This window comes from Megascapheus bottae, chromosome 3 (assembly GCF_031878675.1).
Source record: "Megascapheus bottae isolate mThoBot1 chromosome 3, mThoBot2.hap1, whole genome shotgun sequence".
NCBI lineage: Eukaryota > Metazoa > Chordata > Mammalia > Rodentia > Geomyidae > Megascapheus > Megascapheus bottae.
The window spans coordinates 20,251,363-20,267,816 of NC_143511.1; the positions used below are offsets into that span (position 1 = coordinate 20,251,363).

Here is a 16,454-nt window from a genome sequence, read left to right on the forward strand (position 1 = left end):
GCCTTGAGCAAGAGAGCCCTGGGACAATGGCCAGGCCTCAAGTTCTAAGCCCCATAATAGAAATGAATGAAAGGAAGGAAAGAAGGAAGGAAGAAAGGAAGGGAGGGAGGGAGGGAGGGAGGGAGAGGGGGGGGAGAAAGAAAGAGAAAGAAAGAAAGAGAAAGAAAGAAAGAAATTTAATGACTCACCCTGTCACTTTAAATAATGGGAAAGCAAGAGCTTTACTATTAAGCTACATCCCATCCCCCATATACTTTTTTTTTGTGCCAGTTCTGGGCCTAGAACTCAGGGCCTGAGCACTGTCCTTGGGTTTTCTCAAGGCCAGAGTTCTACCACTTGAGCCACAGACCACTTCCAGCTTTTTTCACTTTGCCTTTGATGATAATATCAAAAACATAACACAGACATTGTTTCACCTTGGATTTTGCTTGCTTAAATTGCTCTATAACATCATCCCCCATTTCTTTATATAATTGTATAATATTCCATTTGTGGATATAATATTGCTCATTAAAAAATTTTTCCTTTTTTATCAACTAAAAGTCTACTTTCAACTTTATGTTACTATAAAGTGTGTGAAATTCAACAGATTTCTGCACAAGTATGTCTGTGTACATACACACTAAATAATGTTATAATTTTATAGATACTTGAAATTAGTTTCATTGTAACTGTAGTACACACACAGTATTACAAAATATCAGCTAGGCTTACCATGTCAGTAATGTAGATAATATCACCTTCTTCAAAGTACAATTCATCTGGCTGAAAGAAAAAAAAATGTTTGAGTCCATGTACTTTTTTTTTTCTTTTTTTCTGTCTTGGTACTGGGGATTGAACCCAGGACACTGTACTTGCTAAGCAAGAGCTTTACTACTAAGCTACATTGCATCCCCCATATGCTTTTTGTGTGTGTGCCAGTTCTGGGCCTTGAACTCAGGGCCTGAGCACTGTCCTTGGGCTTTACCCCTTGAGCCACAGACCACTTCCAGCTTTTTTCTATGTATATGGTACCAAGGAATTGTGCATGCTAGGCAAGCACTCCACCATGCAGCCAAACTCCTGCCCCCTCCCCCATGTGCTTTTTTCATGAATTAGAATATAATAACATCTTTAATTCTACATTCTGTAATTCTAAATTCTAAAAGGCCTTTATAGAGAACATACCTTCCTAAATTTAAATCACCACATAAGCCACATAAAAACTCTTGAGTGACAAATTAATACTTGTACAGAAAGCTGAATTTTTCCCATGATGTATGTCAAAGAATTGGATATATAAAACAAATAAGGGTTTCCCACACAAATAATTAGCCAGAGGACATATGGACTAAGTACTTGGCTAATCCTTTAGAGCTGTTTATGGTCTCTTGACTGTTTAGGTAACTGGTTTACACTAATGGCTGAACTATATATTAATAATTCACCCATGTAATTTCTATTCTTTCTGAACATGAGGAAACTGGATGATGGTATCTTAAGTAGATAGCAACTACTGGTAGACTTTGTAACATTTACATTTTCTGAAAAATATATTTCTAGGTGCCAGTGGCTTGTGAACGTAACCCTAGCTACTCAGGAGGCTGAGATCTGAAGATTGTGGTCCAAAGCAAGCTGGGGAAGGAAGACTGTGTTCTTATCTCCAAATCATCACCAAAAAGCTGAAAGTGGAGCCATGATTCAAGCATTAGAGTGTTAGCTTTGAGCAAAAATGCTTTGGGACAATGCCCAGGGGTTGAGTTCAATGCCCAGGAGAAGAAAAAAAAAAATTCAGGGGACAAAATTCTACATAAGATCGCAATTGTGGCCGGGAGTTTGGCCTAGTGGTAGAGTGCTTGCCTAGCATGCATGAAGACCCGGATTCGATTCCTCAGTACCACATACATAGAAAAAAGCCAGAAGTGGTGCTGAGGCTCAAGTGATAGAGTGCTAGCCTTGAGAATGTCCAAGGACAGTGCTCAGTGCCCAGCCCAGGACTGGCAAAAAAAAAAAAAATCACAATTGTGCATGAAACAGGCATAGAAAAATTTCCCATATTTTCTACCATGAAGAGCTATTGTTCTGATAAATGCCAGTGGCAAAATACCTTGGGGAAAAAAAAGACTTGGACATTTCTAATTATGTAACTATTCCATATGAATAAAAACTACACTAGAGAAACAAGTTATTTCATCCATTCATTTCTCCATCTTGGTAGCAGATTGGAGTAAATAATAAATAAGACTCAGCCTTAGTAATTTACTTCCTTTCAAAACTGATCTGTACTGTTACCATTCTAATTTGTTTTGTCGTGAAAACTGTATTTTCTTGAAGCAATAGCAATATATGAATATTTAACTTAGATAATGATTAATGATATCTTCCCTATTTAGGTGAATTCCTAAAGCATCTGTTGCTTTTGATTTACAGAGACTAGACTTCCACACAACACAAACTAAACAAAATTAGTTTAACCTCCTAGACCTAATGACATGCATAATTTTATTTGAATAAATATTTCAGAGAAAGGAAATTAGTGACCTCTGAATCTGTCTTTAAAATGTTTTGGTGATTGATGAACAATTTTACTACCCATATGTGATGGCTGCAGGAAATGATTATGGAAATAATTTCCTTTCATACTTTTTAAAATTAGTCCTTTAATTATTTTTCTTTAATTATTTCCTTTAATATCTGCTGCAAACTAGATCCCTGTCAGACAGGCTTTAGAGATGCATTCAACACTACAGCATCCCAGGCTGCTCAGCAGACATCCCCAAGACAGGAAGATTGGCCTAGGCTAGAAATTCTTTTTGTTGTTGTTCTTTTTTTTTTTGCCAGTCCTGGGCTTGCGCTCAGGGCCTGAGCACTGTCCTTGGACTTTCTCAAGGTTAGAGCTCTACCACTTGAGCCTCAGCACCACTTCCGGCTTTTTTCTATGTATGTGGTACCAAGGAATCGAACCTGGGTCTTTGTGCATCCTAGGCAAGCACTTTAACCACTAGGCCAAACTCCTGGCCCCCTTAGGCTAGAAATTTTAACTCTACCAGACTATATTTCTCCTTTAAAAGGCACTAAGGTATGGAAGAGGAGAATGAAAGAAGCTAGATGGTGTTTGAGGGAAGGGGCAGGGACGGGGGGAGAGGGGACAGGACAGATGTGAACTATAGATTTTTTTCTGGAATAACTCCATTTCCTGGAGTTTTGTAAGACATCTTGACTTCCTATGTCAGAGCTATTCTGGACCTCTTTAGTCTAAACTTGCTCACTTATGTCTCCCAAGATTCTCCTCTACTGGTGCTTCCAAAAAAGGAAGTATCTAGCCCTGTGATTTTATCCTCCCAAAGACAAGTCCATCTAAATTATTATTTATTATTTGCAGTAGAGATTTGAATTCAGGGCTTTATGCTTGCTTGGCATACCTGGTCATTCTTTCCTTTATTTTTCAGATAAGGTCTCTGTCATCATCCTATCAGGCAAGCCTGGTTTCTATCTTCCTACTTATGCCTACCTCTAACTACAGTGACAGTTGTGTACGTGACACCCACAACCAGCTTTTATGTTGAGATGTCAATGTACTGGCTGGATTGGCCTTGAACCTCAATCTTCCCAATCTCTACATCCCAAATTTCTAGGATTCGAGATATAAGCCACAACAACTGGATAAATTTCTACTTCTAATCAAATCACTCACTCCGAACACAAAAAGAAACATTATGAAAAGTACCAAACAGCATTAAGGAGCAGACTAGTCAGGTACCGATGGCTCATGCCTGTAATCCTAGCTACTCTGGAGGCTGAGATCTGAGAATGGCAGTCAGAAACACCAGCCTGGACAGGAAAGACCATGAAACTCTTATCTTCAATTAATTACTTAAAAATCCAGAAGTGGAGTTGGGGCCCAAGTGGTACAACACTAGGCTTGTGCCCACCCCCCCCCAAAAAAGCTACCACCAATCACACACACCACCAAATACACTGAAGACACACACACATATACAATTACTGTGATTATTATTCTCCATGACACAAACAATGAAGCCAAGGCAAAAGGAAAATAACTGGTCGTGATGGGTTTCATTTGGGGGACAATGAAATGTTTGAAGATGACATTGAGGTCATCGTTGTTTCATTGTCTACCACTTTGATTATACAGTATATGCACCACTAAATGGTTTGCTTTAAGATGGCTGATTTTGTGTAAGTGAATGGTACCTCAAATTAAAAGGTGTAAACAAGTCACAACAGCTAAAACTCAGTGCCTGTGATTTGATAAGATGCATTATCAGGAAAACAGCACCAAGTACGGTCATCTGGGTGCTTCTCCATGCTGATGGATGGGCTGTAGCTCTGGTCCATACTGACATGCCACTGCCACATGCTAGGTAAGGGTAGTGTTTCAACCAAGGCTACAACAGGAGTTAATTGTAGTCACATAGAAAAAAGGTCTTGCTACTTTTTTTTCACCCAGAAGAATGATCATGGTCAGTTTATTTTCTTTTAATCAAAAGCTCCAAGATAAATAGACTTAGAAAAAATCATATTAAGTGAAATAAGCCAGATTCAAAGGAACATAGGCTCAATGGTTTCCCTCATTTCTCATAATCAGTAGAAACCTTGGGCTCTCCTAGCAGAGATTTACAATAGAGCAAAACCTAGATACATAAGGCCATATAGTATGAGGCTAAATGAAAGGACCTCCAGGATATAAAAACAAAAGCCATGTAATGAGTGATTGTTATCCTTAATGTACTATGTTTTCTCTCATCTCTTTTGCTGTCCTTTGGTTATGTCATATTGTTATATTTTTCCTTGTTATATTGTATATATGTTTATTTGTTTATTTGAAATAGGATAGGGAAGGGGGAAAACAAGATGAGAGGCAGGGGTTGGGGGAGGGAAATGGGGACAAAGACATGAGAAAGGGTATCAATGTTTGTGAAGTAATACACAATGCCACTACCTGCAAAGAAGCAAAGGGGCTGTTTTTCCTAACGTGATTTAAAAAGGTGGTCTCTGAATGCTGAAGGTCACAGACATATCAAAGCTGATTTGAAAATCAGATTCTTTTTTTTACCTACAATGTTCACATTTTCCATTAAGAAACCATCAGCAGGACACTTGACATAAATTATTCACTGAGGATCTGCTTTGAAATTCCTGGCATCTTGTTGATGGGACAGAAAAGGGAAAACCACAGCTTGGTGAAGTGAGCCTATCTCTATTTTCAGCTTGTTCTCAGGTTTTTAATAGCATTCCCCCTTCCTCTCTCCTTGAAGAATCATGGGATATCAGAACAAGAAAGTTGCAGCACTAGGTAGGTACATACTTAGGGACATATTCTCATTCCTATTCTGCATATTCTAGGTAAGATGGCTCCCTAAGTATTGTGTGTGTGTGTGTGTGTGTGTGTGTGTGTGTGTGTGTGTGTGTGTGTGTGTGTGGTCTAGTGCTGGGACTTAAATTTACTTGGCTTTCTCACTCAGAGTTGGTGCTTTACCATTTGAACTATAACTCTACCTCTAGAATTTTGCTGCATACTTGGAGATAAGAGTCTCCTGGGCTGGCTTTGAACTTCCATCTTCTTATCTCAGCTTCCTGAGTAGCTATCCATATAGGCGTGAGCCAACAGAGCTTGGCCCAAAGTATTATTTTTGTTGGTTTACTCAAGCACATCTTCTATGGGAAGCTTCAAGAACCTAATGATCTTTTTCAGATTTGGCAACCCAAGGCCCCCAAACTTAATAGAAAGGAAAAACAAATCATTTTCACTTAATACTTTATAATGTTTATGTACCAGGAGCTGGTCTGACCTTGGCAAACATTAACAGATTTAACCCTTATTAATGATGTTGTGAAGCTGAGCTATTTTCACTGTCTCACAGGCCAAGATCAGAGAGCAAGTGCCAGTCAGAACAGTGAGTTCTTACTCTTAAGCCCACCAGAGCAGTCTCTCACACAGAAGCACCCTGCACAGCCATTATTTGTTGTCATTTTATCACTATCAGGTTCAAAGCCAAGAGCTTGAAAAATAACTGTCATTCCATATACCCGGTCTCACCCTTAGTGCATGCAGGGCAGAGCTAGGATGTGACAAATGTGATCAAGTACCTCCTAGCCTAGCAAACCAGAGGCCCAGCATGTTTTCTCTCATATGTAGAAACTAGATCTAAAATCTAGGGCATGATAAATCATACAGGCATTCACACAGTAGAGGGGCACAAAGGTGCAATGCCAGTGTGCATTTCATCCTATAAAATATTTATTGAAATGAACTCCAGGAAATGGAAACAGGGTTTGTTTTTTTTTTCCCTTGTTGCTGTTTTTGGTTTCTTTTCTTTTTGTCTTGTTTGTTCATTTATCTGTCTTTGGGAGGCAGGAGGGAACACATAAATGGAGAGACAACTGGTAAACAAATGTAGCAGTGGTATTCACTAGACACTGTGTTGAAAATAAACTATATTAGGGGGGGGGAAACTGGGAGAAAACGAGGGAGGGGTGACACTGTTCAAAAGAAATGTATTCATTACCTGATTATGTAACTGTAACCCCTCTATTCATCACCTTTACAACAAAAAATTTTTTTTAAAGAACTATACAACTTGTGAGTGGGGATGGGAGGGAAAAATTAGGAGAGAGTAAAGGAAGGGGTGCAATAGTCCAAAAGGAAATGTACCCTTTCTTGACTTATGTAACTGTAATCCCTCTGTACCTTTATAAAAACAATTTTAAAAATTTAAAAAAACAAATCAAAACTAGAAGCCTGGGCTCTAATCCCTAGTCAGGAGACTGGAGGGGTGCTGGGGGCAATAGGGAAAGAAGAACAGGGAGTATCCCTAATAGTAAAATGAACAAAACCAGCCTTTTACTTGCAAAGTACATTTGACCTCATTTGGTCCTCAGAACAACCCACTAGGTGTGGCTTGATCAGGGTGTAATTTCCACTTCATAAGCAGACCCACAAAAGTTAAAACAACTTGCTGCCTCACAACGTGGAGTTCAGCCGGACTGCTACCTCAGCTTTTGGATTCCCATTCTAGAACTCCTTCCTCTACAATCAGTGCTGTAAAAACCAATGCAGCCCAGCAAGTCTTGCTGAGATCCAGATGGCTGCCCTTCTGAAATCAATACTCTTCCATCACATGTGTCCAGATATCTTCCCACTGGTCTATCCAGTCCAGACTGGTCTCTGTGGGATACATTACCAGATTAAACACTGAGTGATGTCAGGATTTCCTTGTCTCTAAGTAAGACAAATGCGCTTTAGGATGACAAATGGGCTTTTATGAAGAACCCAGAGCCATAAGCTGCATCGTGCTCCACCCATTCCAAGGATCACCATCCTCTGGGGGATGGAATAGTAATTAAAAACAAGCCTTAATCTAGGCCTCTATGGCTCAATCCTATAATCCTAGCTACAGGAAATTCCATGAGACTCTTATCTCCAATTAACCAACAAAAAGACAGAAGTAGAAGTGTGGTTTGAGTGGTAGAGCACCTGCCTTGAGCAAAAGCTAAGGGACAGCACCCAGGCCCTGGAAATTCAAGCCCTAGTACCAGCACACACAGAGGTGGGCACACACACACACACACTCACTCTCTCTCTCCCTCTCTCCTCTCTCTCTCTCTCTCTCTCTCTCTCTCTCTCTCTCTCTCTCTCTCTCTCTCTCTCTCTCTCTCTCTCTCTCTCTCTGAGTCCAAAGGCTCTCAGCCTTCTCAAAGTGTTGTCCCTGTTGACAAAAGGTTCTTCAGCTTAGCCCTTCAATATTGTCAGGGCCCTATGGTTTTAAGGAGGCAAAATTCTTCCCCAAGGAGTCATGGTTTGTCTGTTCCTGTAAGAGACAATGGCTGAAGTATGAAAAGATCTACCTGAGCTTCCAACATGTCCATTAACAATTCTCATTCAGAAGCTAATTAAAATGAACTTGGTTCTGGGATGATATTCAAACTTTTAATATCAGGAACACGTGATCACTTAACCTAGAGGCTCCCTGGTCCATCAAACCCAACCTTTCAAGATCTGGATTTAAAGAAAGGAGAAAGGGAGGCCTTATATGCATCCAATCAAAGAGTTAAGTCAAAGGCTGATGCCTTTTGAGACTAGCTTCAAGTGTTTGGATTGGAGAAGCACATGTCTTGGGCAGGTCATTACTAACCTTAGTCTAGGATCCTCTGGACAATACAGTTATTCTTTAGGGAATATTTTAAGCCCTAATCAGTGAAATGTGTACTTTTTCCTATGCAGTCAATAACAATTAAGAATTTATTAAAAAAAAAAATAACAGTGGAAGAAACTCCATCTCAGAGCAGAACTAGAGGTAAATTAAATACGCCAAGCAACCAGAAACATTTATTAAACCTCTCAATACATTGTTCCTTTCGATAATAATTACTGCTTAGTAGTAGCTTTACCTATAATAAATAACACATAATACGTGAAAATCCTGAAATTATGGGTGCTCACAAGGCTGAGACTCAAGGATCACAGCTCAAAGCCAGCCTGGGCAGACAAGTCCATGAGACTCATCTCCAGTTAACCACCAAAGAACTGGTGGCTCAAAGAGGTGGAGTGTTACAGCCTTGAGCAAAAGTACTCAGGAACCACACCCAGGCCCTGAGTTGGGAGGGGGGCGGGTAGACAGCAACAACCATGAAATGATTACTATCTCACTTTATAGATGAAAACACTGAGGCTCTTTGTTCTGCCTGAGTTTACAAGGCACACTGTGAAGTGCTGAAACACCAAGTTGTAGGTGAGAGGTGGAGCAGGCAGAGGAAGTAAAGTGGTTGGAGAAGGGTCTGTGGAAGAGGAAGTAGTTCACAGAGCTCAGAATGGGTAACATCGTGGGTCCAGAAGTGGTTCAGCAATGGGTTCTACCAGAAGTCAGATCTCATGATTCAAGGAGGGACTGTGGGGATCATAACCTCACTTGGATGACAATTTGAGGCAGGTGCCAAAATGGAAGCCCCATTTTAGGAAGATTGTAACAGACAATACAGGCAAAAGGAGAAGCTGAAGTCCAGATGCTAGAAGTGAGACAAGGCATAAGGTCAGGAAGAACCAAGGAGGAGGGAAGAGAAGGTCACTGAGAAAGGGCAAAGGTGATTCTAACTGGTTGCAGAGTGGAGAACACAAGAATCATTCCATTGAATCATCCTTGTCGCCAACTGTCCTTCCCCACTCCTCTCCTCCTCAGGGGCCCTGTAGTATAGCAAACATTTAATGAGGTCAATAAGGCGTGAAATGATAGCTTTCATATGAGCTGGGTTTACAGAGAGCTGTGGGGTTTGGAGGGGTGATGGTAGACACTGTAACAATGGAAAAACTACACAGCAGAAATAGAAGGAGGGATGACTAAGACGGGGTCACTGTGCTTTACAAGAGATCACTTAGTGATGTCACAGTGAGAGGAAAAGCAGTAGGAAATGGACCACAAGATCTTCAGATCCAGATCAGAGGACACACAAATCAAACTGGGGGCTTAGTGGGCACAGCTAGGGCCAGCAGTAGGAAGTGAGTAAATACTCATTCCTGTGACCTCACTTAACTTCTACCCGAGAGATGGTACACCAGCTACACCAGTGTAAGGACCTACCTAAAATCACCTGATATTGTTATTTAAAAAATAAAAAGAATACTTACAGTTCTGGGTTCAAAGGTATACAGAGCCCTGAAGACTTTAACTTGTCCTAAAAGAAAAGAAAAAAAAATCTGATCAATTCTTTCATTTCTCATTCTGTCCTAAACTGTATGATCCATTATCTCCATCAAAATTCCCTTATTAAAAGCCCTTGAGAGAACTGTTTCAAATAAAATGCATTTTCCACATAGGATATATTTTAATCATAGCAAGAGGTACATCTTTATTTATATTTGGCTTCTCTGTAGATAGGAGTGGATGCTTCTAGCACTAATATCCATGTTTAAAAATACAAACACAAGCTGGGAACCATTGGCTCACCTGTCATCCTACCTAATCAGGAAGCTGTAATCTGAGGATCAGGGTCAAAGACAGCCTGGGCAGTAAAGTCTGTGAGCCTCCTATCTCCAGTTAACAACCAAAAAGCCAGAGTGGGGATGTAACACAAGTGGTAGAGCGCTACCCTTAAGCAAAAAACTCAGGGTCAGCCAGGCACCAGTGGTTCATGCCTATAATGCTAGCTATTCAGGAGACTGATATCTGAAGATCATGGATAAAAGCCAGCCTGGGCAGGAAAATCCATAGGATTCTTATCTCCAATTAATGAAAATTGAAGCTGTAGAGTTCAAAGTGGTAAAGCATTAGCCTTGAGCAAAAAGCACAGGGACAGTGTCAATGCCCTGAAATCACTCCCATAACCAACGAGGAAAAAAAAAAAAAGCTCAGAGTCAGTACCAGGCTTAGTTCAAGCCCTTGCACTGGTACACATGCACACACACACACACACACACACACACACACACACACACGCACGCACACACACCAATCAACAAAACCACTTGTTTAAAAATTTTTTAATTTTTGTCCATCAGAATCTTATCTTTTCCAAAAGAAAGTAAAATACCATGGAGAAATGAATCAAAGAATCTGCTGAAGAAACTGATTCATTAAATCTCCAGAGAAGAAAATGTAATAACCAAGCAAAGAGGACTGACTCCATGAGAGTCGTTCTCTGTTCTTCAAGCAGTGCTGCTTCATTTTCAAGCCTGTCTCATCAGAGTGCATGAACCCCAACTTGCTCAATTTCCCAGCGCCTCCCCGGTACACAGGATAAACCCATGTTTGCTGAATGAGTATGTACCCACACAGACATTAGTACACACTGAGGGTGGATATGAAGTGTTCTCATCAAGCTGGGCACTGATAGCTCACACATGAAAGCCTAGCCACTCAGGAAGCTGAGATCTGAAGATCCTGGTTTGAAGCCAGCCCTGGCAGCTAAATCTGAAAGACTGTAGCCAGCAAAAAAGACAGAAATAGAGGTGTAGCTCAAGTGGCAGAATACTAGTCTTGAGCAAAAAATGTCAAGCAAGAGCCCAAGGCCCTGAGTTCATGCCCCAGTACTGGCATACTGTCACATTGGCACGCGTGCGTGCAGACACACACACACACACACACACACACACACACACACACACACACACACACACTATCCTCACAAATGGTTAAGTACATGATAATAGGTTAGTTTGATTTAGCCACTATACAAAGCATATGTTGTACATGTATAAATATACAGTATTTTTATTTGTCAAAAGAAAAAGAATTCTATCGTCAGATCACAGACACTGACAACAATCTACAAAATCCCCATTACTGATACACACACAAACACCCTATGAGCCTGTGTCTCAGACCGTGACCAGCATTTGTAAGTCTTTACCTTTCACTTTATCTTATTGTCTACCTTCACTATACTGGACATGTCTAACTTTCATAACCTAGGAAAACAGTAACAATACTTCACTGGGGAATAAAAAACCCTTCTTTCTATCAGCATCTTACTGCACAAGTATAGTTTATAGTCTGTAACTTAGAATGTCTTCCAGCAAATACTATAACCATGTCTATCTGCTTCAGGGAGAGTAGGGAAGGTTCACACACAGAAGCAAAAGTGGAAATCAAAAGGGTTTTGGTTCACGGATTTTTTTTTTTTTACATACACACACCCACAACCCATCTGGAGAATGAAAACATCAAATGGAAGAAGGAACTGCCAGGAGAAATACTTTCTGCTGACTCCATTGTCTCTCTGCCAAGGAAGATGAGTTCTCTTGATTACTTTTACTAAGAACAATCACACAAAATAGCAATCTACCTGTGACCAAAATCCACAATGACAACACTTTGTAGTTCCTTGCAGGGTACAGCAATGACAAGATGGGTGGAAACAAGTCCCAATGTCAAGTGAAAGTTAATAAAAATTAAAGAACCTCAAAACAAAGACACAGAGTGGGGCTAACACCACTGACTTCATAACTTTAAGTGGTAACTTTACTTAAAAATATTCATACCAAAAAGGAAAGGGGGCATAATTTTGCATGTTGACTTAAACATTGTGAAAGACTGAGAGTGAACAATAGATAGGAGTGACACTGACCAACATGTACTGTTCTTATAAGCTGACTTGTTGAATTGAAACTCCTTTATGTAAGTACTTTAAAATAATAATAAAAATAACAAAAGAAAACACTAAATAGCAGGCAACTCTTTAGGATCATTTTGTCACATAACTGAAAAAATGCATATATAATGTATATATATATATATACATGCATACATACATATACATTAAAAGCTAGTGGTCTACCACTTGCTCCATGGCTCTACTTCTGGCTTTTTGGTGTTTATTTGGAGGAAACAGTCTCATGACTTTCCTGTCTGAGCTGCTTTTGAACCATACCTCAGATCTCAGACACCTGAGTAGCTAGGATTGCAGGATTAAACAATCTGGTGCCTGGCTGCCTTCTTACTTCTTAGGGACATCCCAACTTGGTCATTTTCTTGGCAATTTTAGTTACTTATAAGTAGGGAATGAGGATCTGAGAAACCCTGGAATTGACCTAAAACCATCCTGGAAAGCACTCAAGTGAAAGTTGGAAAGAGGTCCAACCTTTTATGTGATGCTGAAGGTAGATATGACATAAACAGGTGTCATGTGAACAGTACCACAGAAAGATTTATGGCTGGTCTCCTGACATAAGTAAATAAGCAAATTAGCAGGACAGCAGCAACAGGCTCCCACAGGCTCCTTTGCCAGCCTTGCTCTCAGCCCTTTCTTTTCCTCTCCAACTCCACTCTAAAGAAGGGACAAGCCAACTATTGCTCAAGCATTAAGGCAAAGGGAAAGTGGAAGATGGGATAGGGCCTTTCACAGGCACAGGGTAAGAGAAATTCCTGTTCCTGAGGCAAGGCATGTATGGGTGTATCCCTGAAACAGCACCTGAGATGACTTGAGGCTTACAAATAAACAATTTCTATTCTGTTACAGGGAAAGGAGAGAAGCTTTTAGAGAGTGCTACTAACAGTGTTCAAAAGGGACCACAAGGAATAGATGTATAATAAGAGATATGTAATAAACTGAAAGAGAAACAAAACCCAAGGCCACAGAGAGCCATATGAGATAGACTATTACACCGCGCTTTAAGGAATGGTGGTACACACCTGTAATCCCTCATTTCTGAGGCTGAGGCAAGAGGATCTCCAGTTCAAGGCCAGCCTAAGTCATATAGCAAGAGTGACTCAAAAGAATGCTGAGAAGCATGAGATAGTTCAACTGGGTGTGACAATACTATATAGCTAACATGGTGGCTAAAATAAAATCTTTTTCATAATGGAATAAATTATAAGTAACAATGAGATGTCTAGTGACTTTATAAAGAATTGTTAGACTGAGGGCCAGTAGCTCACATCTGTAATCCTAGGGACTCAGATGGCTGAGATCCGAGGATCACCATTCAAAGCCAGTCCTGGCAGAAAAGTCCCTCCAATTAACCACTCAAAAACTGGTAGTGGAGCTGTGGTTCAAAGTAGAAGAGCACCAGCCCTGAGCAAAAGGGCTCAGGCACAGAACCCAGGTCCTGACTTCAAGCCCCATGAATGACAAAAAAGAAAAGAAAAAAGGAATTGTTAACAAGCCAGAAAAGATGGCGACTTCAATTAGTATTGCCAAGAGAAATAAATTGATTTGATAAGGCTTCATACAATGTAATTCCAAGTACATGACATTCTGGAAAAGGCCTGGAAACAGTAAAGGATCAGTGGGGACCCTAGGCCAGAAGAGAGGGAGACATGATCAGGAGAAATACTGGGGATCTACGCCTGTGAAACGACCCAAAATGAGGACTACAGAGTTAGATTCCTGCTGCTATACATTTGCCCAAACCCCCAGATTTTACAAGAGTGAACCCTAATGTTAACTATGCAAGACAGACTTCCACACTAGAACACATGCACCATTCTGACAGAGGAAACGAAAAATTGGGGAGGGGGAAGATGAGCAGAGGACAGCAGGTATATGGGAACTCTGTATTTCCATTCAGTTTTGCTGTGATTTTAAAACTGCTCTAAAAAATAAAAAATCTAACCTTAAAAGCTTTGGATTTCGGGACATTTGAGATTTTGAATTTTTAGGTTATGGGAGTTCAATTAGGAAAGTCTATGTAAGGCATTTCAAAATTTGACAAGCTCTAGAATCTAGAACATTTCTTCTAATAGCTTTACTCAACCTATAATATAAAAAAATTTTAAAAAGCACTGAAAAGATGTTAAATGTTATTTTAAAAAACAGAGAAATGAGTTTTCTGACTGCTAGAAAGAATATAAAAATTAACATAGTACTATAGAAAAGTATTTAGAAGTAACATTAATTCCTTTTTCACAGTTGTCTCCCACCCCTGCTTCACTCCCCGCACACAGTACTAGAGCTTGAACTTGGAGCCTCTCATTCTCACCTAGGTTTTTCACTTAATGCTTTCACTCTATCACCTAAGCCAAAACTGTACTTCTGGCCATTGCTGTGATTAACTGATGGATAAGAATCTCACAGATTCTTCTGCCCAGGCAGGCTTTGAACCTTGATCTTCACATCTTAACCACCCAAGTAACTAGGATTACAGGCAGAAGCCGCTGGCACTTGGCCATGTTTTACAAGTCTTGATACACTTTTGAGATCTTAACCTGCAATTTTCAGAAAAGACCACAACTATACACCATCCCAGGACCTTCTTCTGTAACACAAAAGTATTACTCCTAGCATAGGGGGACAGTGTTGGAAGGTGTGACTCTTGTCAAGGTTCACTGTGCAGCCAGGCGCTGGGAACTCCCACCTGTAATCTTAGCTACTCAGGAGGCTGAGATCTGAGGATGACAGTTCAAAGCCAACCTGGTCAGAAAAAGTTCATGAAATATGAATCTCCAATAAAACTACTCAGAAAAAGCTGGAAGTGGAACTGTGGCTCAAGTGGTAGAGCTCTAGCCTTGTGCACAAAAGAAGCTGCGGAACACTGCCCAGGCCCTGAGTTCAAGCCCCAGGACCAGCAAAAAAAGAAAAAGGATTCACTTTTCACATAGATATATATGTTAAATTAACCCCCCTTACACAAATATTTGAAGATAAAAAGTAATAAAAAAATTAATCCTCCCAACCATCTCACAATTCCCAGAAAACAGTAAGTCCCAACATTTACAAAGGCAGGTCATGATCCATTTGTAGAAGATGAAACTGAGTGGGATTTTCTGTTGTTTTGATTTAGCTTAATTTGGGGCAGTACTTGTTTAAACTCAGGGCTTCACACATGCTAGATCGGTGAGAGAAAGGACAGAGTACATCAGATTTAGTACAAATAATTGCTATAATGTGAAATTGTTGAGTCAATGAAATGGGAAAATGGGAAAGATACTTATTTTTAAAATGTATTGAGGGGCCAGGAGTTTGGCCTAGAAGTAGAGTGCTTGCCCAGCATGCACAAAGACCTGGATTTGATTCCTCAGTACCAAATATATAGAAAAAGCCAAAAATGGTGCTATAGCTCAAGTGGGAGAGCTCTAACTTTGAGAAAGCCCAAGGACAGTGCTCAGGCCATGAGTACAAGCCCCAGGACTAGTAAAAAATAAAATAAAATGAAATTTATTGAATACTTATTTGGCATACTGCAAAATGAAGAAAGTATTAAAAATAACTTCTTAGCAAAACTCATCTGAATAGAATGAACTACACTGGGATTTGAGAACTGGAAATTTTATTCTAAAAGCTAATTGAATGATTACAAATTTATTAGAAATCTCATTAGATCCATTATTAAAGCTCAATGTAAATGATCAAGAGCTAAGCTGGGCACCTGTGGCTCACACCTGTAATGTAAGCTATTGGGAAGGCTGAGATCTGAGAACTGAAGCCAGTCCAGATAAAGTCTATGAGACTCTCATCTCCACAGAAAAAGCCACAAGTCATACTGTGGCTCAACTGGTAGAGTGCCAGCCTTGAGCAAAAGAAGCTCAGGGACAGAGCCTAGAACCAGAAGTCAAGCCTCAGGACTGACCAAAAAAAAGAAGAAGAAGAAGAAGAAGAGAAAGAACCACTATTGAATGAAGCCTCACTGGAGTTTGCAAAACTAAACTTGAGCTCTCTCTAAAGAAAAATCTGAGTAAATCCATTGGGACATGCCTTACGAAAGTGGTTAAAATGAATTAACTGAAGTATAAAAGACTAGATCAAAGTCCACCGAAACCATTACTTGAAATTAGTACATCCAAGAAGGGGGCAGGGCTAAGGGGAGAGGAGTAGACCAATGAAGGTGGAAAGGAAGAATAATGCAATCATTCATTGTACATACCACATAACTAAGAAAACTTCAGAGAAGGGGTAGATCAAAGTAGGTAAGAATGCTGAACAGGGTGCCACCGACCTCTGTACTCAGATTATGTTTTGTTATATGGTACCTCCTTTGTACAACTACTTAAAGATAATTGTTTTTAATATGTTTTTAAAAAGAA

The 16,454-nt window shown here is 40.1% G+C and overlaps 1 protein-coding gene across 1 annotated transcript in view; it reads right to left on the reverse strand.

The window, feature by feature from the left end:
- Window positions 1–16,454, reverse strand: part of Ostf1 (osteoclast stimulating factor 1) — a 54,613-nt gene that overhangs the window by 21,729 nt on the left and 16,430 nt on the right. The window contains exons 2-3 of the mRNA XM_090329625.1: window positions 9,623–9,669; window positions 715–765 (exon numbers count right to left, since the gene is read on the reverse strand). Of these exons, the coding sequence (XP_090185751.1) occupies window positions 715–765; window positions 9,623–9,669 (98 nt within the window). The remainder of the gene's footprint in view (window positions 1–714; window positions 766–9,622; window positions 9,670–16,454) is intronic.